General features: G+C 41.5%; 1 protein-coding gene across 31 annotated transcripts in view; it reads right to left on the bottom strand.

The window, feature by feature from the left end:
* RBFOX1 (RNA binding fox-1 homolog 1) overlaps window positions 1-25675 on the bottom strand; it is a 2477231-nt gene that overhangs the window by 398905 nt on the left and 2052651 nt on the right. For 2 of the 31 annotated variants that reach the window (XM_054668823.2, XM_054668853.2), the window contains exon 1: window positions 9518-9775. The exons of 23 other annotated variants lie outside the window; for them this stretch is intronic. In XM_054668823.2, coding sequence (XP_054524798.1) covers window positions 9518-9661 — 144 coding nt within the window. In that variant the 5' untranslated portion in view covers window positions 9662-9775. Of the gene's footprint in view, window positions 1-9517; window positions 9780-25675 lie in introns of those variants that run through there. 6 more of the 31 variants (XM_054668829.2, XM_054668833.2, XM_054668843.2 and 3 more) reach the window with 6 other exon arrangements.

The following is a 25675-nucleotide window of genomic DNA, read 5'->3' as shown; positions in this document are numbered from 1 at the left end:
AAAACAAAATCGGGAAGAGCTTCAAAGTTGACAGGTCGCCTGAACTCTTTCCTCTTTTGGCAAGTCCTGCCTTTAAAGGAAAAGAGGCCCACTCCATCAATTGGAGCTATTCTTCCATCGCAGGAACCTGGCAGAGGTCTCTCCGTAAATCATACAGAACCAGCCACTGGCCGGCACAGTGAGGAGGAGGACATAGGGATGGTGCAGAATAGTGGTTCTAAGTGTCGGTTTTGGGGCGAAAGTGTCTGGTTTTAAATATCAGCTCTCCCACCTAAGCCTTGGATTCTGCATCTAAAAATGAAGCCATTAATTTCAACTCCCTGGAGGCTTTTTTGTGGGGGATTAAATGTGATAATCCATGTAAAAGTGCTTAGTCTTGTGCTTGTCACAAAGCACTCCATAAAAGTTATTGATTATTTCATTATTTTAATTATTTTATTATTATGATCATCATTGTGAAAGAAGGCTGGCTTCTCTCGTTACCTAAATGGTCTTACAAGCTGCCTCTCCTACTGCTGTCCGAAAGAGCCTCATTTTTTGAACGGAACCAAAGAGCCTTAAAAAAAAAAAAAAAAAAAAAAAAAGATAAAAAGAAAGAAAGGAAAAAAGAAAGTCTTCAGGAATCCTGAGTCACATATTCTAAATGGAGACCCCCAGTGGAAGGTTCTGCCACTGCACCATGAAGAAAAGAATTTCTCCACTCAGCCCCTTCCTGTGTTAACTGCTCATTGCAAACCCTTAGGGGGAAAAGGAAGAAAGAAAGAGAGCAAACAAACAAACAAAAAATTGCATAGTTTTATGCAGATTATTTGGTTGAGAGAACCTGTCAACGAGTTTAAGCAGAGACAATAGATAGATACAAAGCAAAGCCACCTTCAGGAGGCGCTTTCCTGTTTCCAGAAATTCCAGGAGTGGCCCAGATGAAGAGTGATGTGGAACTAGGAGTCCCACACCCCTTTGTTTTGCTTCAGAAGGAAGAGCAGCAGTGGGGAACACGCTGCCTCTCCTAGAACAGATCCAGGGCATGAAAATGCACGTGTCAGCTTTCCCGGTCCATCCTGAAACTGGGGTACCCTCCCAGACATCAGTGCCAAGCACCCAGGCACCCTGGGGCCCCCAGAGAGCCCCGCCAGACTGTCCCAGACTCTCCTGGGTGACGATCTACACTTTAGCAGGGCCCCACCATATTAAAGCTTATGGGAATAAACTTCAACGTGTGCCCAAGTCTCTGGCATCACAGAATAATGACGTTCTGAATGGAAATAAATGAAGGCCCTGCAGTGTGATTCTGTCAGCTTTTGAAAGTAAATAACTTCGCTACTGACAAGAGCAAGACAATTTTTATTTTCCCTCCTCCTGACAGTGAGCATTAATTGAGCTGTGTAGCCATATTACAATCCAGTGACACAAGCAGAAATGACAGCTCACCGGAGGAAGAAAGAGAAGAGCTCCCAAACAGGGTAGTGGAACCAAGAAGACCCGGAGTGACACCCGAGTCCCTTGTGTCTGTGTCCTTGGCAGGCCATGGGTGTATTAATCATGTTAATTTGAGAGAAATGGAAAGCAGAAGTTTATGTCCAGCTTCAATAAACAAATCCTACATTTCTTTAACATATTGCCTTCCTTTGTTTCATTGTTGTTATTGTTGCTGTTGAGAAAGAGTTTCACTCTTGTTGCCCAGGCTGGAGTGCAATGCCACAATCTCGGCTCACTGCAACCTCTGTCTCCTGGGTTCAAGTGATTCTCCTACCTCAGCCTCCTAAGTAGCTGGGATTACAAGTGTGCTCCACCACGCTCAGATAATTTTTGTATTTTTAGTAGAGACAGGGTTTCACCATGTAGGCCAGGCTGGTCTCAAACTCCTGACCTCAAGTGATCCACCTGCCTCTGCCTCCTAAAGTGCTGGGATTACAGGCGTGGGCCACTGCGCCCGGCCCTTCCTTCATTTCTTTATCAAACATCTATAGGCTGCTCACTGCATCCCAGGCACTGAGCTAAGTGTTCCCATTTGCATCTTACTTAATCTCACAAAGAACAGTATGAAATGGTTATTCTAATCCCTGTTTTTCTGAAGGAGCAATTAAGGCCCCAAATAAAAAAAAAAAACAACTATCTTGCTCAATTCAGCTGGATCAGCTAATTGAATAACAGAGTTGGGATTGAGCCTTCAGCTCAGGACTTCTGTCCTACATATAACTTCAGAAACACTACCATTTTTCAAAAAAACCTGTACTTTTGGGAAGGTTGATACCATGATACCAACTGGCTCTAAATAGATCTGGGTTTTTCATCTGATTTTGTGAGACACTTGAGATGGACAGCTGGCTAATGCAGTGTGTAAACCTCGCTGTTCCTTCTGGGTTTAGGTACCAATATTGCTCTCAACCTTTCCATAAGAGCAGGGCTTGCCCCATGCCTGGCTTCAGGCAGAGCAAGAGGAAGCTGATCTATGGAAGGGAAAAACCGGGGATGTTTGTTACTGTTTTTGATAAGGGGAATCTAGTCATTGAGGTGAATCCTGAGCAAACATCAAATGCCAAAAAAAAAAAAAGAAAAGGCTCATCAAGACTAAACCTTTCATGCATTTACTCATCAGTCCTGGGAAATTGGAGTCACTTAAATCCTACAGTTGCTTCTACTTTGTTCTATAGCCACAAAAGGGGAGAAAAAAATAATCATTGCATCCCTGGGAACACACACTAACCTTCTGAATGCTTTCCACTCCAGTTCCACTTCCTAATTTTGATTCTGTTTCAAGACACATAAAGAAAAGGATCAAAACAGGGTAAGGCTGCTCTTCAGCTAGAGCTTGGCTGAGTGCTAAGGACCACAGCAGCTTCCCAGTCCCAGCCCCATCATCTTAAAGCCCTCCTTGGGATGTAGATGTTGAATGTATGGCTATTTTCCTTTATTGTGCACTACTGGCTGCTGATCTGGCAGATGGAAAAAAAAGTATCACAAAGAACTTAACTCTAGCCCTGCCCCTTGCAAATTAGGTCAAGGTAGGGGAATGAGTAATTCCAGACCAGACACGGCAGAGGATTCCCAGGCAATCCAGCAGGCCAAGCGGAAGTTTTCCAAAGCGTTGTACTGCATGCATGGTTCACAAGATGGCAAAGAGATGAACAATGTAACAGACTATCTGTGAGGACAGGGGCCTTTGCTTTGCTCCCTGGGAGAGTCTAGAAGGGCAGCTGGAGTTCCATAAACCTATCAGGAGTTCCATCAACATGGAATGGGTGGATGGACAGGTGAATTAATACATGTATGCTGGGAAAGTGTGATCACAGGTGTGATTCCGTGACTGTGTTTTATTTGGTTTGGGCAAGTCTATGTTTAATATGTAAGTTAATTTTAAAAAATATTAAGTAGATATCAACTCTGGTAATGGGTAGATTGGCAGGACTTAGGAAGCGGTGCGTGAATGTCTGAAGTTTGAGAAATACTGGACCATGACAATTATTTCCATGTTAATAAGTATGCCCCTTGATGAAGTTTTGATAAAACATACCAACAGGACTATGGGTGCTCCACAGTTAACGTCAGTTTTTACAGTTTTGATCAACATCTTCTCCTTCTCTCTACCTCCTCCCCACCAACCCTGGTTCCAAATTCTGTCACTTTTTTAGCCGGGATCAATCAATCAGGGCTATAGCATGACAGGAAGATCAGAAACAACAGTGAAAAGCCTCTTTCCCCAAACGCTCTCAGGAGCCAGGACATTCCAACCACACAAGCTCTTTCCTAATCATATGCCAGGCTCAGGAACTGCATTTCAGGATCCTTCAGAGAGAACCCTGGCCAGCTGTGTCTCCCAGCAGAGGCAGCCCGCGGGTCCATTGCTCATTTCGCTAGCTCGCCTGTATTCAGCATGGTTAAAGGGCCAGGGCCAGGGCTCTTCTGGGCCATTGTGCCTGAGAGCTGACCCTATCTGACACAGCCGCCCTCAATAGGGCTGGGTGAGGCAAGCTGCATCATGCCAACAGCCACGGGCCAACGCTCAGCCCGGCAGAGTTCTCTTGGGCAGCACCCGGCAATAGGAAACTTTATTGATGAATGGAACTTTCTTTGCTTTTCTTAATTGAATTAAACAGAACACTGGGACACTTCTCCCCGTCCATTAAAAAGGTGTCTGCAGATGGGGCAATTACACCCACACCTGTCAGCTCTGCTTCATTCGCGGGATGACATGTCCTGCTCATCACCCAGCCCCCTTAGGCACAGAGTCAGCAACCTGATTTTGTTTACAATGCTGCAATTTCGTTCCCTTCCACAGGACTATTATTTGCCTGACAAACTACACTGTTTTTACCCGGCCAATATGAATAAACAAGCATTATGTTTCCTCTTGGGGCAAAGAACCTGGTTAAATGAATCAGAAAACCCTAAAAAAGACTGTCTACCCTCAGTCCATCAGCTACTGGAGAATTACTCAAGGGTCAGCTGTAAGGAAAACAGATGGCGGGTGAGCACTAATAACACGGACTTTCTCCAGCCGGGCAAAGGCAGGAGCGGCCAGTTGCATGTTATAACACAGAAACTGCCTCAAAATGGCAGGCAGGGCAGGCGAATCGCACAAGGCTTTGGTCTGTGGATGAACAGATGCTTACAATTTTCAGAAGTGATTGTTGGATTAAGTAATTTTAAAGCAGAGGCAGCCCAGGTGGCCCTGCAGTCCATGTCCACAACACGCAGCTCTCCATAGGTTCCCCAAAGGGGGGAAGCACAGATGACCCCCAGCTCACCTGAAATGTGGGCCTTACCTGGCTGATAACAGCCTAACATTTCATGCCTTCTCTTAACTGGAAAAGATCAGAGAAACAAGAAAGATTGGTTAACCAGTTTACGAAGTAAGACATCCCTCTAGAAAGAGACTGAGGGACCTTTCTTCTATCAGGCAGCCACCTGGGCCTGGAAATGTGCTCATTCCAGCCACTTAAATTCCTTTAAACAATTCAGACATGAAGCTAATCTATCCTAATTCTTTTCTGCTTTATTGACACTATCGACCACCCCCAATCCACAGAACTATCTAATAAATCAACACGGGATTAAGCCAAAAAGAAAGAATGTGATAAATTCCATTTGGACCCCTATAAATCATCAGATGGAGTAACACAAGGTAAGTAACTGCAATGAGAATTGAACTTTTCTACACAGTCATAATTGTTATGACCTACCTAATGTTTCCAAAATTTATAACCGTGGCTGGTGCATGGGGCCACCCTCCCCAACGCCTGCAGCCTTCCTGCGAGAGCCCATCTTCCCCAGGTGATTCTCTGAACTGAGAATCGCTTTCTAATTAAAGACAGAAAGGGTTGATATGCAGGTTTCAGTTCAATTGCTTTCGATCTGAAGATGTCCACAGTGAGCAATGGCTTCATTTACTGGGAATTACCCTTTGTACAAACCACTTCACTACTTAAAACAAACCACATGGATCATCATTAAGTGGGAAAAATTACCAATCTTCGAATATTGACAGTGGCATGGCCCACTTTAGAGGCTCTTTTCTGCCCCCTCTAATGTGGATTTTAAGCATTTGACGTATTTTTAAATTTAGGCTGATAAAAAGGTTCTCAGTGGATAGGGCTTGACAGATGAGAAGCTTTCTTAGAATAGTACTGAGAGACACTGGTGGTGTAAGAACAGAGAAAATTAAGTTAATATGCTACTGATCCTCTTTCAGGACATTAAACTCAGTGGAAAAAAAAAACAGCTCTGGGTGGAATCTGACACGCAGTTTGCATCAGAAAACGCATCTCATCATCCATCCTGTCTGTTGCCTCACCATACCTTACCATGAGATGGGTGCTATAAGGTTTGCCCTCTATTACTTAGAATGGAAAAAACCATCTCTAGATTTCTGTGTCCTGTGTGTCCGTGTGTGTGTGTGTGGCTGTTTTCTATTTCTTCTCTATCAGGAAAACAAAATAGGTTCTCTTTTGACCTAGCTTGCTGCAAACCCCCTAATGTGGAATTGTATTCAGAATTATTCCTCAAAGCAAGAATGGTTCCATGAGTACTTACTTTGGAACGTGGAAGATTATGTATTGGGGATATGTGAGTTCTAAGTTCAGCTTCAAGAAGATTCACCATCAAAGAAGACACAGCATGAAGCCACTGCAGTGCATCAGGAAAGGAGATTGAGGCAGGGACTTTCCCTGGACAGCAAGATTGAAGCCAATTGCTCCAAGGACTACTTGTCCGTTCCATCTGAAAGTGGTTGACAACCACAAAATATATGCTCTATACTAGGTGTGTGTGTATATGTGTCTGTGTGTATGTATACACATTTGTGTGTTCCTATGTGAGTACATCATTGGGTCTGATATCTAGACGCCAAAAGAACTATTTAGCATTATCCCACCTTGCAGCTCTAAACTGTAGTAACATCTTGGATGTGGAGGAAAAAAGAGGAGAAGGAGAAAAGAAAAGAAATCGTAGCTGTAAGTAAACACTTATCTAGATAAAAGTTATTGGGACATACAAATAAGTGAAACAGGATAAGTCAAATAATGTAAACATCAAAGTTGCTTCTTCATTGGCCTAAGTAAATAAATTATTCGTGGCAAAAGTGATATGTTGTCACTTACTCTTGGCCATTCAGAGTAGACTCCGATGCTGAGGCACCCCAACTGATTTTTGTTTTTATGAGTTGTCTTATGGATAAATCTGTGAGAATTTAGGAGGAAAGGTTGGATGTTCATGCTGAGACAAAGAAAGCATTTGATGAAGTCATTTTCCTTAGCTATTGGATAAGAAATAACCATATGAAACTGCATTCCAGAAAAATATACTTCAGGGAAGACTCGATGGCCGGTGATCAGAGTTTGTGGATTTATAAAACAGAATGATAAATGCTCCAAAATAAGATCAATGTGGGTTGATTACTTTCTTACATAATTGGTGATCTCAATGACAAAGACTTCTGAATTATGTTTATTTCTAAACAATTATAAAATAAAATTGTTTTCAGTGAAGGTGTTACTTATCATAAATGTTGCCTGATTCGTCCACTTGATCAATTTACTTTGAGATCAAAGATTACCCTTCTGCTCACCAAAATTAGCTAGAGATCCAATAATAGCTACAGATTAAAGGCAGATAAAAAATATAGTAGTGGTGTCTGGGTACAAGATACATAAATCATATCGATAAGTAGTATGTGCAGATTAAACTATTTCACACTCTTAATCAGCCGATTGTCTGGAATGCTAAATAAAATAAGTGACTTGAGACTTTTAAACGAACTATCATGACAGTAATGGCCAGGAGAGATGACTCCAGGTATATCACTTACACCCTAGCGGTGAGCTTCCAGGAAGAGCTAGAAAACCTAATTCTGAATGAGACAGGCAAAAATAAACGACTGCCTTTATTATACTTCAGGTATTCAGTGAAGCTCAGAGAAAATACACACACACACACACACACACGCACACGCACACCATTCCCACATTATGTCATAGTATCACATTATAAACACTTTCACAGATAGCATTGCAAGTCCTTTCAGGGGAGGGGGAGACGCATTCCAAAGCACATTTCAAAATCCACCCTCCATCTATCTTCATATGGAGCCATGATGCTGATTTAGTCACTTCTAAATATTTGTTGTGGCTGCCAATGTTTTCTTCAAGCCTCCCCTTTCCAGAGCAGGGGTGTTTTTCCTCGTGGGAGAGACTGCCTGGAAGATGCTGAGAACCTTTGTGTTTATCTTATATGTTTGTTCTTCTCATGGCACGAATAACCTCTCACTCAAAGTCACTATCTTCTCTCCTAAGTTGTGCCCAAATGAGTAAGCCAATTTAAAAATCTAGAAGGTAGAAACATGGATGTATTTTTGAAAAAAACACAAACAACACCACACAAAGGAACGGAGAACATTGAGTACCTATAGCATCCTACTTGCTAGGTAAATGATATTCAAATTGATTAATAAATAACATGAAAGAAGTAAATGTAAAAGGCAAAAGATCAACTCAGTAATAATTTGATAAATCCAACTGAGGCTTAGCATCTATAGAAATGCTCATTAGAATTTTCTTCTGGTGGAAATAACTGGTATAAAACGCACATGCACATACACATTTACACACACACCCACAGCAAAGGCACAGAAATTGTGGAAGATGAAGCATATAATATGTTATCAATACTCTCTTGGGAAATGTTTTCTGGCACGATTTACTCAATAATGAATGTAATAAAATACTATTTAAAAGAACAAATTGGTTCCCAAGATTTTTTTAAGACTGTTCTCAAAAAGACATGCAACAGAAAATACACCTAAGAAATATTTACTGGAGGCAACCAACTTGATAGAAAATCACCCAAATGTTCAACACAGAATCCTGACATTTTATAAAAATATACTTTCCTTTAACACAGGTTGAAATTGAGGGTCTTGGGGAAGAGGGCCACTCTCAACTCCTGCATAGGAAGTTCTGTTCACACACTCATGTTAACAAATGGTACTCTTGAAGTGAGTCCATGGAAAAACAGATAAAATGAGTATAATCACTGTAAACCTTCATAGAATAGGATGGAGATCCTGCCAGGGAGAAAGGATTTTCATCTGCATGACAAAACCCCTTCTAGCCCTTCAGTTCACATCCACTGCCCCTGCCCAATGACAGAGAGCTGGCCTGTCACCCTACAAGGGCAGTGCTGAGCTATTTCCCAAGCCCAGGAACCAACTCAGGAAGCAACCCTTCCAATAAAGAAAGAATGACAGAGCAGAGAGGGTCCCAAGGAAACACCCTGAGAAAGACAGAGAGTAAGCTGTCAAAAGACTGAAATGTGCACAATGAATGGAAAATAAAGCAAACACAGACTCCCTCAGCAAGACCACTAAGGAGAAGTGAAAGGGAGAAAAAAACCCACACGCGCACACACACACAAACACCCTTACACATGCCAACAAAGACAACATCTTAAACAGCTCACCTTCTTCACAGCATTGCCAGTGAGTTTGAAGGCAGACTGGGGCTGACACACTCCAGAAATTCAAATGCTGCGATCCCATGCGGACCGAATATAGCACCACACAAACTTAGGAAAACACACACACACACACACACACACACCACACACCACACACTTCTCCTTTCCACTCTCTATTAAATCAGCTGAATTAACACTACAGGCACCGGAATGCCTCCACAAAGATTCAAACTCTTAGCATCAAAGGGGTCTTAGACTCAGATCACCACGAAAGGCACTGACACAAGGAAGATGGTAGCAAGGAAAAGGCAGTTTTCCATTTCAAACTCCCGGTGCCCAGGCTGGGCATCAGGCGGTTTTAAAGTATTCAGACAGGTGCAGAAACATCTCAGCGCGAGGTGCCTGGGCTCCACAGAGAGCGGGAGGCTTCCATCCACCCTTTCCATCGCAACGCGGGAGCCCCCTCCTCAGAACCTCCATAAGGCACCGAAGCGCAGCCCAGTACGCACGGGGACCCATCTGGCCCAGCCCCAGGAAAGCAGCCACCGAGGGCAGACGCGCGCCTTACCTGCTGTAAGTACATAAAAGTCAAGGCACACGAAAGCTGGGGACACATGCCCACGTTGGGGAGCGCCACGCAGGTGGCCCCCGTCAGAGGATGCTGCATCATGTCTCTCTGGCGCCCGCCGAGCCCGAGTGGGGACGCTTGCATGCAATCACGTTGCTCTCTGCCTGGGCGCTACAATTTTTTTTTCTTTTTTAATTTTGCTGGTTATCTAAGTCAATGACCGGTGGCTCACGCTGTCTCTCTCTCTCTCTCTCTCTCTGTCTCTCTCTCTGTCTCTCTCCCCCTCTTTCTTCCTCCCTCCCCCCACCGCACCCCGCCGGTCCCTCCTCCCTGGCTCTCCCCGCCTGGGGATGTGCTAGATCCCGGCGTTCCTCTGCCTCCAACTAAAACACTTGCGGGGACCTGGAAACTATTTGGTTCCCTTCGCGCGGTCGTCTGGCTTTTCTGGGTTGTTGGGCCTGCTTTTTGATCCCCCGGAAAGTGGAAGGGACCCCCCACCCCATACCCCTGTGAAGGTGACACGAGAACCGGCAGAGGGAACTTCTCTGGAAGGTGCAGGGGATGCGCTGCCCTCCCGAAGAGGCTAAATGGGAGGGGGGCAAGGATAGCGAGAGGGAGGGAGGGAGAGGAGGAAGGGGTGGGACGGAGGTAGAGAGGGAGAGAGGAAGAGAGAGGGAGGGGAGAGGCAGAGAGAGAGAGAGAGAGAGAGGGAGGGTAAAGAGAGAGAGAGATTGAGAGAAAGAGAGGAAGAGAGGTTTTGACTCACACTGAAGCTCACTCCGTTGGTTCTGATGCTGTCTGTCTCCTCATTTGTCAAATGGGTCCAGGGGAAAGATTTTTTTTCCTTTTTTTCCTTCCCTCCCCTTCGCTTTTTTTAAAATTATTTATTATTTTTTGTTCACAAAAAACACTCACCAAAATTTAAATTGGGTCTGCTAAAACCCTCTGCCGGTGAGCAGGCGAGCGAGCGCCCCACGCGCCCGGCATCAGGCGAGCTGGACAATTAGCGCGATGGCCCAGCTGGGACCCACAGTGGTAGATGTTGGTGGCGGTGCGTTTGCCGGATTCCTTGCCAAATAAACACAGAAAAGGGATTTCCCCTCCTCAGGAGGTAGAGTGCTGAGACGTTAGGGGCTGGGGGCAGGAGGGAGCTTGGGCTGAGGGAGGGGAGGAGGTTTCTGCGCCCCCCAGCAGAGCACCGAAGCGCCGATGCACCCCCGGGCGTTTGGGGCGCAGCTTTCGCTCTGTGCCTCGCCTTGGTTGGGCAGGCAGCCCCGAGCCAGCGAACCAGCCCCTAAGCTGTTCAATGAGAGCAACCGCCCAGGCTGGCGTGGAAATCAAGCCTGTTGGACTAACGTGCCAGCTCGGGGCGACTGGAAGGGGGCTTCTCCCAGCCCAGAACACCCGCTCCTCTCAAATTATAAATGCACAGGGTAGGGAAGTCCGTGTCTGATAAGAGATTACTCCGTCGGCTGCAGGGAGCAAATTACAATGGTTTATTTATTTATTTTTTTATTCTTGCCTGTCCAGCCCTCCTTGGCCAAATTAACATTCTGCTCTTACAAACGGGTCTCCCCTCCCCTTTATTTTATGAAGTAATAATTATTCATTAGTAGATTTCGTTAGTCTTTATGCAATAAAATAGGATGTGATCTGCAAATCGAAAGAAAATATTAAGACTCTAACTCGTCCTTGGTCCTGACAGGAAAAAAAAAAAAAAAAAAGCACATTCTTGCATTCTTGGCAGCAATAAAATCATGATCAGGAATAGTAGCCATATTTTTTTTAATATAGATTTTGACCCAGTGATTGGATTTTCTTTTTTGTTTGTTTGTTTTCAGACCAAAAGATCAGCTGTCTAAACAGCAGCTTTTTTGATTGTTGGGCTTCCTGAAAGAAACCTTGCTGACAGCTTCTCACTGACCTGCAGGACAGAACCGTACCTGAGAGGGGATGGGGGCTCTCTCACAAAAGAATATTTGGGGCAGAACCCTGGAACTGGCCACCAGGGACATCCCAAATATCCCCTCCTCCTCAGGGCTCACCCCGACATCCTCAGCCAAATGAAGGCTCTGAACCCAGCCATCAGCTCGCAAGGCACAACTCACTTTGCAGGCTAATCAAAATGCTTTCTGAAGAAAAGAAAACTAATTATCCCACGGCTCTATTTTTTGTTGTCGTTCTGTTTGAAATAACTATGAAGTCTTCACTCTGCCTAACACTAGGCCCCAACCCGCTGTTTCTTTCTACTTTTCATCTTGCAAAACCAGTGCCTCCAACCTCTCTGGGGCTCACACATCCCATCAATTTATCAGGGACACAGTAGCATGTTTAACCCTTTAGCCCTAGGCAGAAGTTCATCCAGGGGAGTGGGAAAGTAGAGGCTGGTATTCGGTACTGCTTTTATTGGGGGGTGCTGGCAGTGGTTAGTTTGAAAAACGTTTGCTGTACGTTGCATCAGAGGTCACATTCATGGGACAAGCTTTGATTAACAAATATAAGAATTCCCTCTTTTCTTCTCTTACTTCCTACCTGCCTTTATTTATTTATTTTTGCATTCACAAAACTAAAGAGAAAGTCACTCCACAGAACACAAATGGAATAAAAGGCCAACCATTCTACCTTTCCAATCCTCACTCTCCCTTTCCCATTCTTTACTGTTGCCTCAAGCAATCTGCTGTACTGACGGGTTCGCACTGCTTTCCTTTATTTTTTTTCTCTTGCTGGCATTAGAAAAGCCTGTAAATAACCCAAGAAGAGGAGAGAATTTTTTCCTTCAGCTCATTTTCATAAGAAACATGATAAATAATACATGGCACTTTAATAAGACTTTATCTGAATGGTTTAATGAAAAACAAATACATTATGTAAAGACCCAATAAATGCTCTTGGCTGCACTGAGGCAATACAGATTTTCCAGTCCGTTTTCTCCCCAAAGTTGGAACCCCTCAGTGGTGATTAGATCCCCACAGATCCATCTTGCAATAACGGCTCCGCCATTCCCTTAAACTTAAGTTTTCACAGTCAGACACACTGAAGATCTGCAAAGTACAACATGAGAACCAGACCTAAATCCACATCAAAATTATTTGGAGTCGGGCTCTGCTCTCTGGATAACTAAACCTGAACATCTCTCCACCAGTGCATGCAAACACAATCACACACGGGGACAAGTCCCCTTCCCATAAACACTGCAACTATATTAAGGAGCCCAGAGGAACACTTTTCCATTGATAACATCAGTGCTCCTTAATCAGGAATGGGGCATCCAAAGACCCCAAATCAAATGGTAGCATCATATCCACAACCATCGCTCACTTGATGACAACACTTTGCCAGCCTTTTAAACAGCATCTGGGGATAGCAAATTTGAATTCCATCTCAAAAGAGACTGAGAAAGAGCCATATCAAGGCCACTAGCTCTGGCATGATTCTCCAACATCAATAAATGGGAGAAGTGGGGAAAGAAAATACTCTTATCTCTCCACAAAAAAAATTCTAGGCATTCAACATCACATGGGTTCACATGCATTCAAGGGCCACCCTGCCTGCATTTCAGCTACAAGGACCCTTAATGGAATGGTTATACATACCCCACAGGAAGCTGAAAAAGTGCAGGAAAATTGGCAATGAATAATGTCATCTTCAAATGAAACTTCCTTAGGCAGAAGGCAACTACCCAAGTTTTATTGACTCGTAAAATAATATTGTAACTTTTTTTCTTCCCCCAACTTTGCCAGCAATTTAAAAGAAGAATGGAAACCATTTTTTTCTTTTCTCATTTTCATAACTATTTATTATAACTTCCCAAGGCTGTTAAAATAGCAGACATTCCACTAAAAAAAAAAATACTTTCTATAACAGTTGCCGTACCTCAGAGCAAGCAAGACTCCAGTCAGACAGAAAGAAGGACTTGAACTTCAATGTAATCATCTATACTGGGGTTAGCTCAGTGGCAATGTCAAGGTGTGACTTAGAAATATTTTACTTTCACTTCCAAATTTAATGTGGACGACAATATAGTCTCCATCTGCATTAAAGTGAGCATGAAAGTATCTTTAGAAAACTTTATTATTTATCTGTATCAAAAGCACTTTGAGTCACTGGCTTGCTCGAACACCTGAATCATATTTAGTTAGTGCTGATCTCATTCCAGGCACTGTTCTAGCCCCCAGGTCTGCATCAGTGGGGCCGGACAAACAAAGGTCCCTGACATTAGACAGTTTACATTCTAGCGGGTGGGGGAGGGGTGGCAGAAAGTAAGTAATACAGAGAAGAAATAAGTACAGTACAATAGATGGTGGTGAGTGCTGTGGGAAGCATAGCAGGCAAGATCAAGATCAGGGAATTAGGGAAACCAGGGTAAGGGAGACGGCAGTGAAATCTACCTAAAAACTACACTTGCTCTGAAAAAATGCAGTTTCAGCTTCAAGAAAGCCCCCCTTGCATCCTGCTCCTTCCAATCTTATTGCCTAAGCCTCAGATTTGTTTAATACAGATGGTCCCTGACTTGCGATGGGGTCACATCTGGATAAATCCATGGTAAGGTGAAAATATCCTATGTCGAAAACATACTTTCTACTTATGATATTTTCAACTTACAATGGGTTTATTAGGACATAACCCCATTGTAAACTGAGGAGCATGTCTACATGAATTCTGGAGTTCTCTTGGGTCAATCTACTAGGGGTAGGGGTGAGAAGTTTGGCACTTCTAATGTATACATTAAGCTGGCCTGTTGGCCTCTAGAATGTCTCAGCCCCTGATGGTCCCTTTGAGCTGTATTTTGCAGAAGCTCCATTTCTCAGACATAGTTTCTCTAGGCAAAAGCACGATCACTCCACACTGAGTCAGAGGGTCCAGGATTTTGGCAGTGCTCAAATGAGCACAGCGCTCCTTTTTCAGAGTAAAGGGCTTCGTCCCAGGCAGAACCAATTCCAACCATTCAGCAGCAATTGCTTTGCATGTAATGACAGGATAGAGATTAGAGCCTGCTTCTGTGTAAAGGACCCTCAAACTCCTCTAGCTTTCTAGCTTGGGTGTGGGTTGTCAGTGAGTCCAGGACTAAAAATAAACCACGCTTCCAAGAGCAGAAATACAAGTGCAGGCAATACCCAGTTCACAACTTGCTCCCACTACAAATGAGCTTTTCAAAGTTACATTGGTGGTTTAGAACAGTTTACGGCCATCTTTTGCCTAAAAGACTGACATCAGTTAACAAATAAAATCAAATAACGAATAAAATGCCTACCAATAATATATAGATTTGACATCACTGTGGAGAAATGGGTAACCTGAAACACAGATGGTGGGAGTCAAAACTGGTACAGTCCTGGAGATGATATTAATATTTTGGTGCTCACTATCAAAATCTAAAATACGCACATCTTTCAAAGTAACCATTCTAATTCTAGATATCTGTCCTGCTGAAATATTTGAGGTAGATACATGATACATAAACCAGGATATTCACTCCAGCATTGCTTGTAAAAGCAAATACAGTTGACTCGTGAACAACACAGATTTGAACTATACGGGACCACATATGCAGAAATTCTCTGCCACCTGAGAGACCCAGAGATAGCAAGACCAACCCCTTGTCTTCCTCGTCCTCCTCCTCCTCCTCAGCCTACCTCATGTAAAATGACAAAGATGAAGACATTTATGATGATTCACTTCTACTTGATCAATAGTAAATACGTTTTCTCTTCCTTATGATTTTCTTAATATTTTCTTTACCCTAGCTTAGTTTATTGTAGGAATACATATATAATGCATATAACATACAAAATAGGTTTTAATCCACTGTTGGCTTTGAGTCGATAGTGGGCTAACCATAGTTTCGGGGGAATCAAAAGTTATACACAAATTTTGGGCTGGGCATGTTGGCTCATGCCTGTAATCCCCACACTTTGGGAGGCCAAGGCGGGTGGATCACTTAAGGACAGGAGTTCAAGATGAGACTGGCCAAGATGGTGAAACCCTGTCTCAACCAAATATACAAAAATTAGCCCTCAGGCATAGTCGCACGCATCTGTAGTCCCAGCTACTTGGGAGGCAGACGCATGAGAATCACTTGAACCCAGGAGGTGGAGGCTGCGGTAGGCTGAGATCATGCTACTGCACTCCAGAGCCTGGGCAAAAGAGTGAGTCTATCTCAAAAAAAAAAAAAAAAAACCTATACTCAAATTTTCTACATTGTGGTGGGTTGATGCCTCTAACCTCCATGTTGCTGAAGGGTCAACTATAATAAACAGCAATAGGGGAAACAGGGGATAAATAAAACAAGGTATAGGACATGCATGCAATGCACCAGTTAAAAAGAACGCGGGGCATCTGTGTGTCTTTCCTTGGAAAAATCTCTAAGAAAATTCTCTAAGAAGTTTCAGGATATACATAATAAAATTTCACATGTGAAAAATCAAACCAAAACAAACAGCAAAACTCTACGATTCTTTAAAAATATGTGTGTGGATGCATATAGACATCCACAGAAGTATGTGCATATGCATGTGCGTCAAATAGGCATACATGCAGTCATGTGAAGGGCATACAAAAGGGCCCGGAAACATATAAATCAATCCAATAAATGCTTTTAGATCTAGGGTAATAGAGGAGGGGCTATTGGGGGGGATTTCAATTTTTACTCTGTACAGATTTATGTTGCTTAGATTTTCACAATAAGAATGTGTCTGTGTATTACTTTTATAATAAAATGAAACAGTTACATTATTATCATTGCTACTACAACTACTACTATGACTGCTGTTACAATAAAGACCCCAGGCTACACGTTCCTAAAGAATAATTTTTTTTAATGGTGGTAACTTCCCCTGGCTAGTACATGAAAACCTGCTTAAAGCCACTACTGAGTTGCAATATTCTAGATAATTAACATCCACAACAAAAAAGGGAATGGACTAAGCTACATAGCACCTTAGCATCCATACAGGATTTCAGTAACCCAGAATCTCTTATCCGTTTACAGCATAACTTCTTAGGGACAATGTTTTCTCCTTATCTCGTCAGAAATCAAAATAAAAATACCCAGATCCTCATCTTACCCCTTCCTCAGGTGCCAAGGCTGCTGAGAAACAGATTGCCAGGTTGGAAACCTGCATATGTTTCTGGAGAAGAGAAGCGATGCGACTGATTTACAAACCCAGTTATGTCTGATTCTCAATTACCCATCTCACAGGGTGGGGTAGTTTGTCTTTACACCAAGCCTCACATATAAAGCAGGAATATGTGGAAAATAAGTTTGTCCTGTTTTGTTCCTACAAGCCATGGCCCAAAATGCCTTCCCTCTTCCCTGCAGGCACAATGAAGAGAAAGCTCAGGAGGTACAGACAGTGTCTTCTCCCTTGACCCTTGAGCCTTGTCTCTCCTCCTGTCGTCTCACTGGCTACTGACTATGGCTCCCATGGAGTGCAAGCTTGGAAAACGGGATCTTTCAACCCAGTTCTTCCCCTAACATGAGGTTCTGCTGTAAGCCACTCAGCAGGTATACCTTTACACATACCTATACTGCTCACATTTTTGAGGGTGAGCAGAAACACAGGACTCAGGGGCAGAGGGAAGGGACACAAAGCTAGGCTCTTCTTAACTTCTGTATTCCTGCAAGTAGAGGAACAGAACTGCTGGAAACTAGCTCCTAGGAAACACCATGAATGTCTAAAGCTATTGTGGATTTCAGTCTGCACCCCAAAGAAAGGCCCAAAGAGTCCCGGGACTCTGAAAACGGTTGCATGGCCCACATCCATGGCCAGGGACAGGCTAGGGAGCCTATTCATCGCAGCAAAAGCAGCCATATGCCCATCATGCAGGTGTTCTGCATCTACAGAAACACACAAACTGGTTTAAATTCAAGCTCTGCTACTTGCAAGCTATCGTGAACATGAGCGTGTGAGCTAACCATTCCGAGCCTTAGTTTTTTTCATCTGTAAAATGGGGCCAATGGTAGCACCCTTACAGAACTATAATGATTCTCAGACTTCTTATCCCCTAGCCCTCAATTACATGGACAGTTCCAAGAAAAGTTTAAAAATGGTAAAGAGATTGCATGAAAATTAACAGCTTTTAAATTTCTTGCCAAGGTAGTACATTCATACATACACACATAAACTCACACACACTGTCTACTATCATAAGCATTTAATAAAAGAAACAGCATTTTACACGAAAATGCAAAAAAAAAAAAGAAGGACATAATCTGAAAATAAAGGACAGCCCTTCAAATTGATTAAATTTAAGTCTATTAAAATTTTCACTAAATTGCCCTTAATTTTCTCATTTAGCTGCAGTCTGTTGAAAATGTCATTACAGAATCCAATCAGTCTGTGGATCGGCATTTGGGAACCACCGAGATAATGAATGTAAAGTGCTTCTCAGCATAGGCACTGGCACAACAAGTATCAACAATACTTGTTAGCTATCACGAGGAGACTAAAAAACAATTAATAGTTACACTCTTTGGGCTTGAATAACTATTCTCTTTACCCCCACAGGTTCACTGCAGCAAACCAAACCAAACACCCTTCTCATTTCTGAGTTCCCTGAACCACAGAGCAGCATGCCTTTCACTTAGGAGAGGCTTAATAAAGGTCATACGAATTGAATTTGTTGGATCACCAGAGTTTATTCTTGTTCCTCAATGACTCAGCCCTGCTCGTTCAAGACCACCTGAAATATGGAGTTGTGATGGGGTATTTGGGAACTCTTTCTGGTTCATATGAGGGTATGCCTCAAACACAAACAGCGAGACTCCAAAAGGTGTACTCCCCTGAGTACACCTGTAGTGAGCAGTACACCTTTTGGAGTCTTGCTGCTTGGTCTGAAGATCTATCTCTGGATCATACCTTTGCAGCTGCTATTATATGTCTACTGACATACAAGTTCTTAAAACCTCAGTTTCATTCTCTCTAAGGAGAATAATGATACTATTCCTTCCTAAGTTGTTGAAAGATAAAATCATGTAATATATATAACTCATAAAAATGGTGCCCATTATCTAGCAACCACTCAATATATAGAAACTATTATTATGAGGTATTTTTATTTTCAGCCCCTGACCAGTTGATGAAACCATCATTCCTCCTTCTTTGCAAAAAAATTACACAAACGAGACCAACAAAGTCAATACATTTATGGAAGGACTAACTTCAGATACAATTTTCTTTTTGAAAAGTTTTTTTAAATGACATGGCACTATACAAAAATGTATAGACATCATACACATCACCTTTCTGCCCTGGTCTTCTGAGTACACAATTTATTTAACCTTGCTAATGAATCAAATGAATGCCAGCTTACACATTAGCCCTTGTCAACTAAATTCTTCACCAACTGTATCTCACACAACATCAGGTCAAGTCCTTCACTATTTTGTGAAGACTGACAAGGGTAATACATGTTAGAAAATTACTTCTGGACAGATGGTAATTAATTTTTCTCTGATCTTCACAAAATCCTGCAAGGTAGATTATTTTTATAGTTCCAATTTACATAAGAAGAAACTGAGGGCACAAGAAGTATCTATCTTATCCTTCTAATAAGAGATGGAAAACAGGGTTTTCTGGTCTGTTGAACAAAATGAGAAAGTATCCTTTTTAACCATGCAATACAAACAGCAGTAGAGATGCTGCTTACAAAATCACCCTTGTCATCATCATCATCATATTCATCATTTTTTACAATATCTAAACCTAGTAAGCACTTTTGTGAAGAGCTACTCTATGCCAATTTATCTTCAAGCTTTCTTTTTCCAGGAATATATCACTGACCCCAGCCACCTAATTTTATCACATGAAATTTTCCTAGCTTTCTTGTCCTTACTCAATTACAGCAGGGGTAAGTCCCACCCTATCCACAGCTTGCCCTAAGCTTTTCAAAAGAAAAGATTCTGCTTCAGTCTTTTTTTTTTTCTTGCCAACACTTTGCTATCATCATTTCTGGCAAAAGTGACAATTTCTGGAGACAATGTTCTATCAGAGCAGCCAACCGACATATGTCAAAAGAGACCCGAGACACACCAGGTAGAACCCCAAATTAAAAGGTACCCAGAGCAAGCAAATAACTTCAGTTCCTACAGCAGCTTTCCTGAAACAATCAATTCCAGGAGGTGATGCAAAGAGAAGGTGCAGCGTTTGGCGCTTGAGAGGGTGGGAGTCTGTTTCCAGTGCACAGGACTGAATGTAAGTGCGTGGGACAAGGAAGGGTAGGCGGCAGAGACAAAAACAGCTAAGTGGTGATTTCTCCTAATGAACAAGTGGGTGGGAAGGTCTACTTTGGGAACCCTCCACCCCACCCACTCTCTGTGTTTCGACTTCTGGATTAAACTCAAGCAAACCTGAAGGCAAACAAAGCCTGCAGAAGATTCTATTTTTCCTCTTTCATGAGCTTGGCTGCAAGGTTCTTTGACCCCAGAAACGCTCAGAAATTTTATCTTTAAAGTAAAAGATGAGTTGTCCTTAAGCATTTCTGACTAGAAGTGACTTCACCTCTAACATCTCCAGCTCTGAATTAATCCACCTTGACCTGTACCTTCCCAAGGTCTCATCCTGGAACACAGGTCAAAGACACCCCAGGAATTCTTAGTCCCTGGCATCATTGCATACCTTCAAAGTCTGATGATTGTTGGAGGTGAGCTAGGAACGATGTAAGGAATCATACAAAACTAGGTTTATCTGCAAAACTTACAAGATTACACTGGGGATGTATCGGGTATTGGGTAGAAAACCTTCCTGGCTCTCAAAAATCTCACCTCGGCAAACAGACAATCTCTAGGATTCCAAGTTTTAGTCCCCAAATTGCAATTCACGATTACAGGCAGCTCATGTTCTCACAACCTCTTCTGGCCTGCGAGTCCAGGTTCTTATATTCCCTGTCTCTGGGTTCCATTACAAAGACCCACACATAAAATTAATTAGCCCATTCTGCAATACACCCACTAAATGATGCATGTATGAGCAGACATGAAGATGGTGGCAGAGAGAATGGACGATGTGATTCTCATTTTAAAAACAAGACAAGGATCGGTAGAGTCATCGTTCACTATCCATGGGTGATTGGTTCTAGGACCTTCCAAGGATACCAAAATCTACAGATGTGTAGTATTTGCTTATAACCTACACATATCCTCCTGTATACTTTAAATCATCTTCTAGGTTTACTAATACAATGCAAATTCCATGTAAATAGTTGTTTCAATGCATTGTTTAGGGAATAATGACAAGGAAAAAAATGTCTGCACATGTTTAGCACAGACACAATTTTTTTCTGAATATTTTTGATCTGCAGTTGACTGAATCTATGGATGCAGAACCCAAGGACGTGGAGGGTCAACGGTATGTATCACATCCTTGAAAATGACATTTGGCTATTCTAGTGCCCTCGACTTTGATTAAACTGTCTTGGTTCCAGACTTTCTCTGCCTTACTTCCTTTTCCTCTTCCCTCTTTTCTTTTTGAGAGCCAGAGAACAAATTCGCATCCTCACCCCTTCATCCTCTGTTTCCTGCTCCTTAAAAGCTCGGCAACAGTTGTTTCTGTGTCTTTGAGGGGATCATCTCTTATCCAGCTTTGCATCAAGCCATCTTTCCAAACCAAACCTGTACTCTCCATTAGAAGACCTATTGTGCTTACCAATGAAAACATAGCATTTCCTTCACCTGGTGTCAGATAAAATAATTCAAGACTATTTCAGTAGAGTGACATGTAAGAAAAAGACTATATATGTCCCTGGCTGGACTTTTTAATGCACATGTATTGTAGCATTCTTACATGCCTCAGAGACAAAAAACTCTCGCTTGGCATCACTCTGTGCTTTGTTAGGTCTCTTACCTCCTATACCCTAATCGTCATCACCTTGCACAACCCACTTCTGTTATATATTTGTGTGTGTGTGCGTGTGTGTATACATATAGTATTATATATATTTTATATATAATACATAATACAATACATTATATATTATATAATACATTATATATTATATAATACATTACATATTATGTATTATATATAATACATTACATATTATATATTATATATAATACCTTATATATAATATATAATACATTACATATTATATATCATATATTATATATAATATAATACATTATTATATATCATATATTATATATAATATAACACATTATATATCATATATTATATATAATATATAATACATTATATATTATATATCATACATAATACATGATATATTATATATTATACATAATACATGATATATTATATATTATACATCATATATTCTATATATAATATATACAATATGTAATATATATACTATAATTGCATAATATAATATATACAATATATAATACATATTATATATAATACATCATATATTCTATATTATATATAAAATATATTATATATTATATACATAATATATAATATATAAAATACATTATATATTATATATAATACATTATATAGTACATTATATATTTTATATATAGTAATATAGTAATGGCTATGATACTCTTTACACACTTGTGAAGGATTTGCAGTAATGATTGAAAGCCATTGCATCAGACTCTTTGCAGAATACAGACAAATCCTTATCGCATCCCTAGCCATGACCTCTCCTCACAGGCTGCATCTCAGGAATCATCATGAACTTCAGACAGCCTCCTGCATGTCTCAGTGCCAAGGTCCTATCCTTGCTGCTACTTTAACATTCCCCCAACAAACGCATCTGCATATGCTGCTCTTCCTCTATTGACTTACCTGTTTGTTAATGGAAGCACCTCCCTTCCATTTACTTAATCTTGAAAGCTCAACATTTGCCCTTCACATCTTCCTTTGCTGCTCTGAATAGTCAATTGGTTCCCAAATTGTATCATTTTTAACTCTTCCATCTCCCAACTATTAAGGCTGTCTTAATTTTCCATTGTGGCTATACTAGCACATCACATTATTTTATTTAGCCTAGATTTTTAGAAAAGGGGGGAAAAAGCTATACTTAGGTAAGTTCCTTTGCTCTCAGTCTCAGCTCTTTCCAACTCATACCTCACATTGGTGCCACAGAGGAATTTTAAATACCCAAAACTAAGGATGTCAGTCTTCTGTTCAAAAGGCATCAATGACCCCTTCAGCTGGTTAGGGCACAGTATTGAATGCTTTAAGCTGGTTCTGCACATCTTACCTTGCAACGTAACTGGTACTTCTTCTACATATCTCCCTCTGTCCAGATACTGGTCACCTTGAACCTAGGGCTATAATCACTTATGCCCAGTGCATGTTAAAACATCTCCAAATATATGCTCTTTGGCTGAAACTGCTTTAATGATATGAATGTACAAATCCCAGAATGCCCAGTGCCTAGTTAAATAAATAATCACAGAATGAAATGTGCATTCTTGTATGTTTTGCAATATTGAGATGGAGGCAAGGATGATAGCACCTCTGTGTGTTTCTGTTTATTCTTCACAGGGGTATTGCTGGGTACATACCGATAATACTACATTACCCACAAGCATGCTGAGACTGAGAAGGCTTAGATAAGCTGTCTGCTTCTAAACATTACAGCGAGTGTTAATGGTGAGTTCCTTGTCTATTTTCTGTCTATCTTCCACGCCCCCGTCCTGTACACACGGACACGCACATGTCCCATGAGAACGGTATTTTTCCCCTCTTAATGTTGCATGCTCACCGCCTTAGAACAGCACTTGGCTTACTGCAGTGGATGCTTGTTAAATATTAGTTGAGTGAATGAGAAAATTTGAAAATGAAAATATTAGTCCTCTTCCATTTTCATGTTTCTGAGATTCATTTAATTTACTAGTTGGTTAATTCATTTATTCAATCATCAGCTACCTTTTGAAAATAGTGTCTGTGCGAAGCATGGTGCTGGCCTTGGAGATACAGTGGTCAACTAAGAAAGGACATGGAGCTTACATTCCAGATTAATGAGATATTTTAAGGTCACCTGGTTAAAAAATTACCTTTTGCATCTCAGTATCAGTGTGTGAACCAGCATCTTCTCAAGAGCAGGCAACAAATTAAAATACTGAAATGAATTGGATTATAAGCCTAATTGAAAACAATATTATCTATCCATACTCCCAATTTCAAATATTGGTGTTCATCAAAATAGCCTCATTTTCTCACTAATTGCCTTTATGATACATGCTTCAAATTTGAAGTCATAAAATGCATCTTTTATCCTGCTCCTTTTATCTCGCTCCTTTTATCTCTCTTATAGATGGAATTTTCTGTAACATTTATTTCTAAAATGGTTTCTACTGGTGTAAATGTATGCATGTATTTGAGAAACAGTGGTGCGCCATGTAACCCTGGGAAGCACAGATTATAGGTTTACTCTCCTATGAAGAAAAATAATAAGAATTAAAAGAGCTTATTCTGGGGCCACAGAGTTTATCCTAACCTTGTCCTGCCTTCTTGATAACGAAATGGATGATAAGGACTGGCGAGGCAGACCTCCTGGTTCTGAATCTTTGAACTACAGCATACTAGCTGAGTGGCTTTTGGCAAGTTATTTAAAACTTCCTGAGTCTTGGGTCCTTATTTATAAGTGAGACAAGCACGAATATTTTTATCTCACAAGACTATATTTGATAGCATGGAATAATACACTAAATTTCTTGGTGCAACCCCTTAGCGCCTAGTAAGTGCATAATACATATCAGCTTCAAGGATAATTGTGATAATGATGATGGTGGGGGTGGTGATGCTGATGATGATCATGATCATGGTGATGATCATGGTGATGATGATGGTGATGACTATGATGAAAGTGATGGTAATAATAATGGCATTGATAATCATGATGATCATGATTATCATAATGATGCTGATGGTGATAATGGTGAGATGATGATGAAGGTGACTGTAATAACGATGATGATAATGATGATAATCATAATGGTGGTGACAGTGATGGTCTTGTTGATGATGACGGTAATGATGACGGTGATGGTGATGACGATAATGGTGGTGGTAATGTTGGTATCGGTAATGATAATCTGGCTACTGTTGATTGTAAACACAAAAGTAAGGCAATGTACATTGACCTTTGTGGGAAAGACAGCCAGCTCTGTTCTCTTAGGCTAGAAACAAAGGGAGCCATCTCTTTAATCTTTCTAAGGAGAGCCCATTGCTACTTCCAATCTTGCTTTCTCTCTCAACTCTAGTGTTTGACTAAGGAAGCAATTGTAATACCCATCATCACCCTGACTGCTTTTTCTTCTTTGTAACTCAGCCACAGACATCTCTAAGGAGGCTCTCTTATACAGCAGGCAGGATCTGGCATGAGTGTTCTTCTGGGTAACTCTGTGAGATGTTAATAATTTATGATCTTTTTAGTGAAAACACTAACCTCCAGGGCGCCCATACTTCCTCTAATATCACTCAGATTCTCAGCAGGCTGTGACTCTCTCTTCTCCAACCCCTGCCTCTCACCAGCCAAACGATTCCAATGTTGTTCCCCTGCATAGCCAATGTCCTATCAAGAAGCACACACAAGTCCAAGAAATACTGTAAAAAGTAACAACAACGTTTTTGAGATGGAGCCTTGCTTTATCACGCAGGCTGGAGTGCAGTGGTGCCCTCTCAGCTCACTGTAACCTCCATCCCCTGGGTTCAAGTGATTCTCCTGCCTCAGCCTCCAATGTAGCCGGGATTATTGGCATGTGCCATCATGCCTGGCTAATTTTACTATTTTTGGTAGAGATGGCATTTCACCATGTTGGCCAGGCTGGTCTCGAACTCCTGACCTCAAGTGATCTGCCCAGCTCAGCCTCCCAAAGTACTGGGGTTATAGGTGTGAGCCACTGCGCTCCGGCCAGTAATAGCACAGTTAAGAATTACTTAGCATTTACTGTGTGTAGACACTATGCCAAGGGTTTTACATTCATTATCTTATTTCATCTTCCCAGAAATCTGATAAGCAAGGTGATGTGACTCCTCCCATTTCACCGGTGAGGAAGCTGAGAATGAGGGAAGATAAATAACTTATTTAAATGTACACCCTGAGGCCCTAAATCAGGTGAGTGTGATTTTCTCACCTTGAATCTTCTACTTTATTGTATGATGCATTCCTTAAATGGATTTCCAAGTAGAATGTCTGAAAGCTGAACAATTGATGTGAGAGTTCTCTGAGAGTGGATTC

Source organism: Pan troglodytes, chromosome 18 (assembly GCF_028858775.2).
Source record: "Pan troglodytes isolate AG18354 chromosome 18, NHGRI_mPanTro3-v2.0_pri, whole genome shotgun sequence".
In the NCBI taxonomy this organism is placed as follows: Eukaryota; Metazoa; Chordata; class Mammalia; order Primates; family Hominidae; genus Pan; species Pan troglodytes.
The sequence above is the reverse complement of the archived record's forward strand: the minus strand, read 5'-3'. Positions and strand labels throughout refer to the sequence as shown.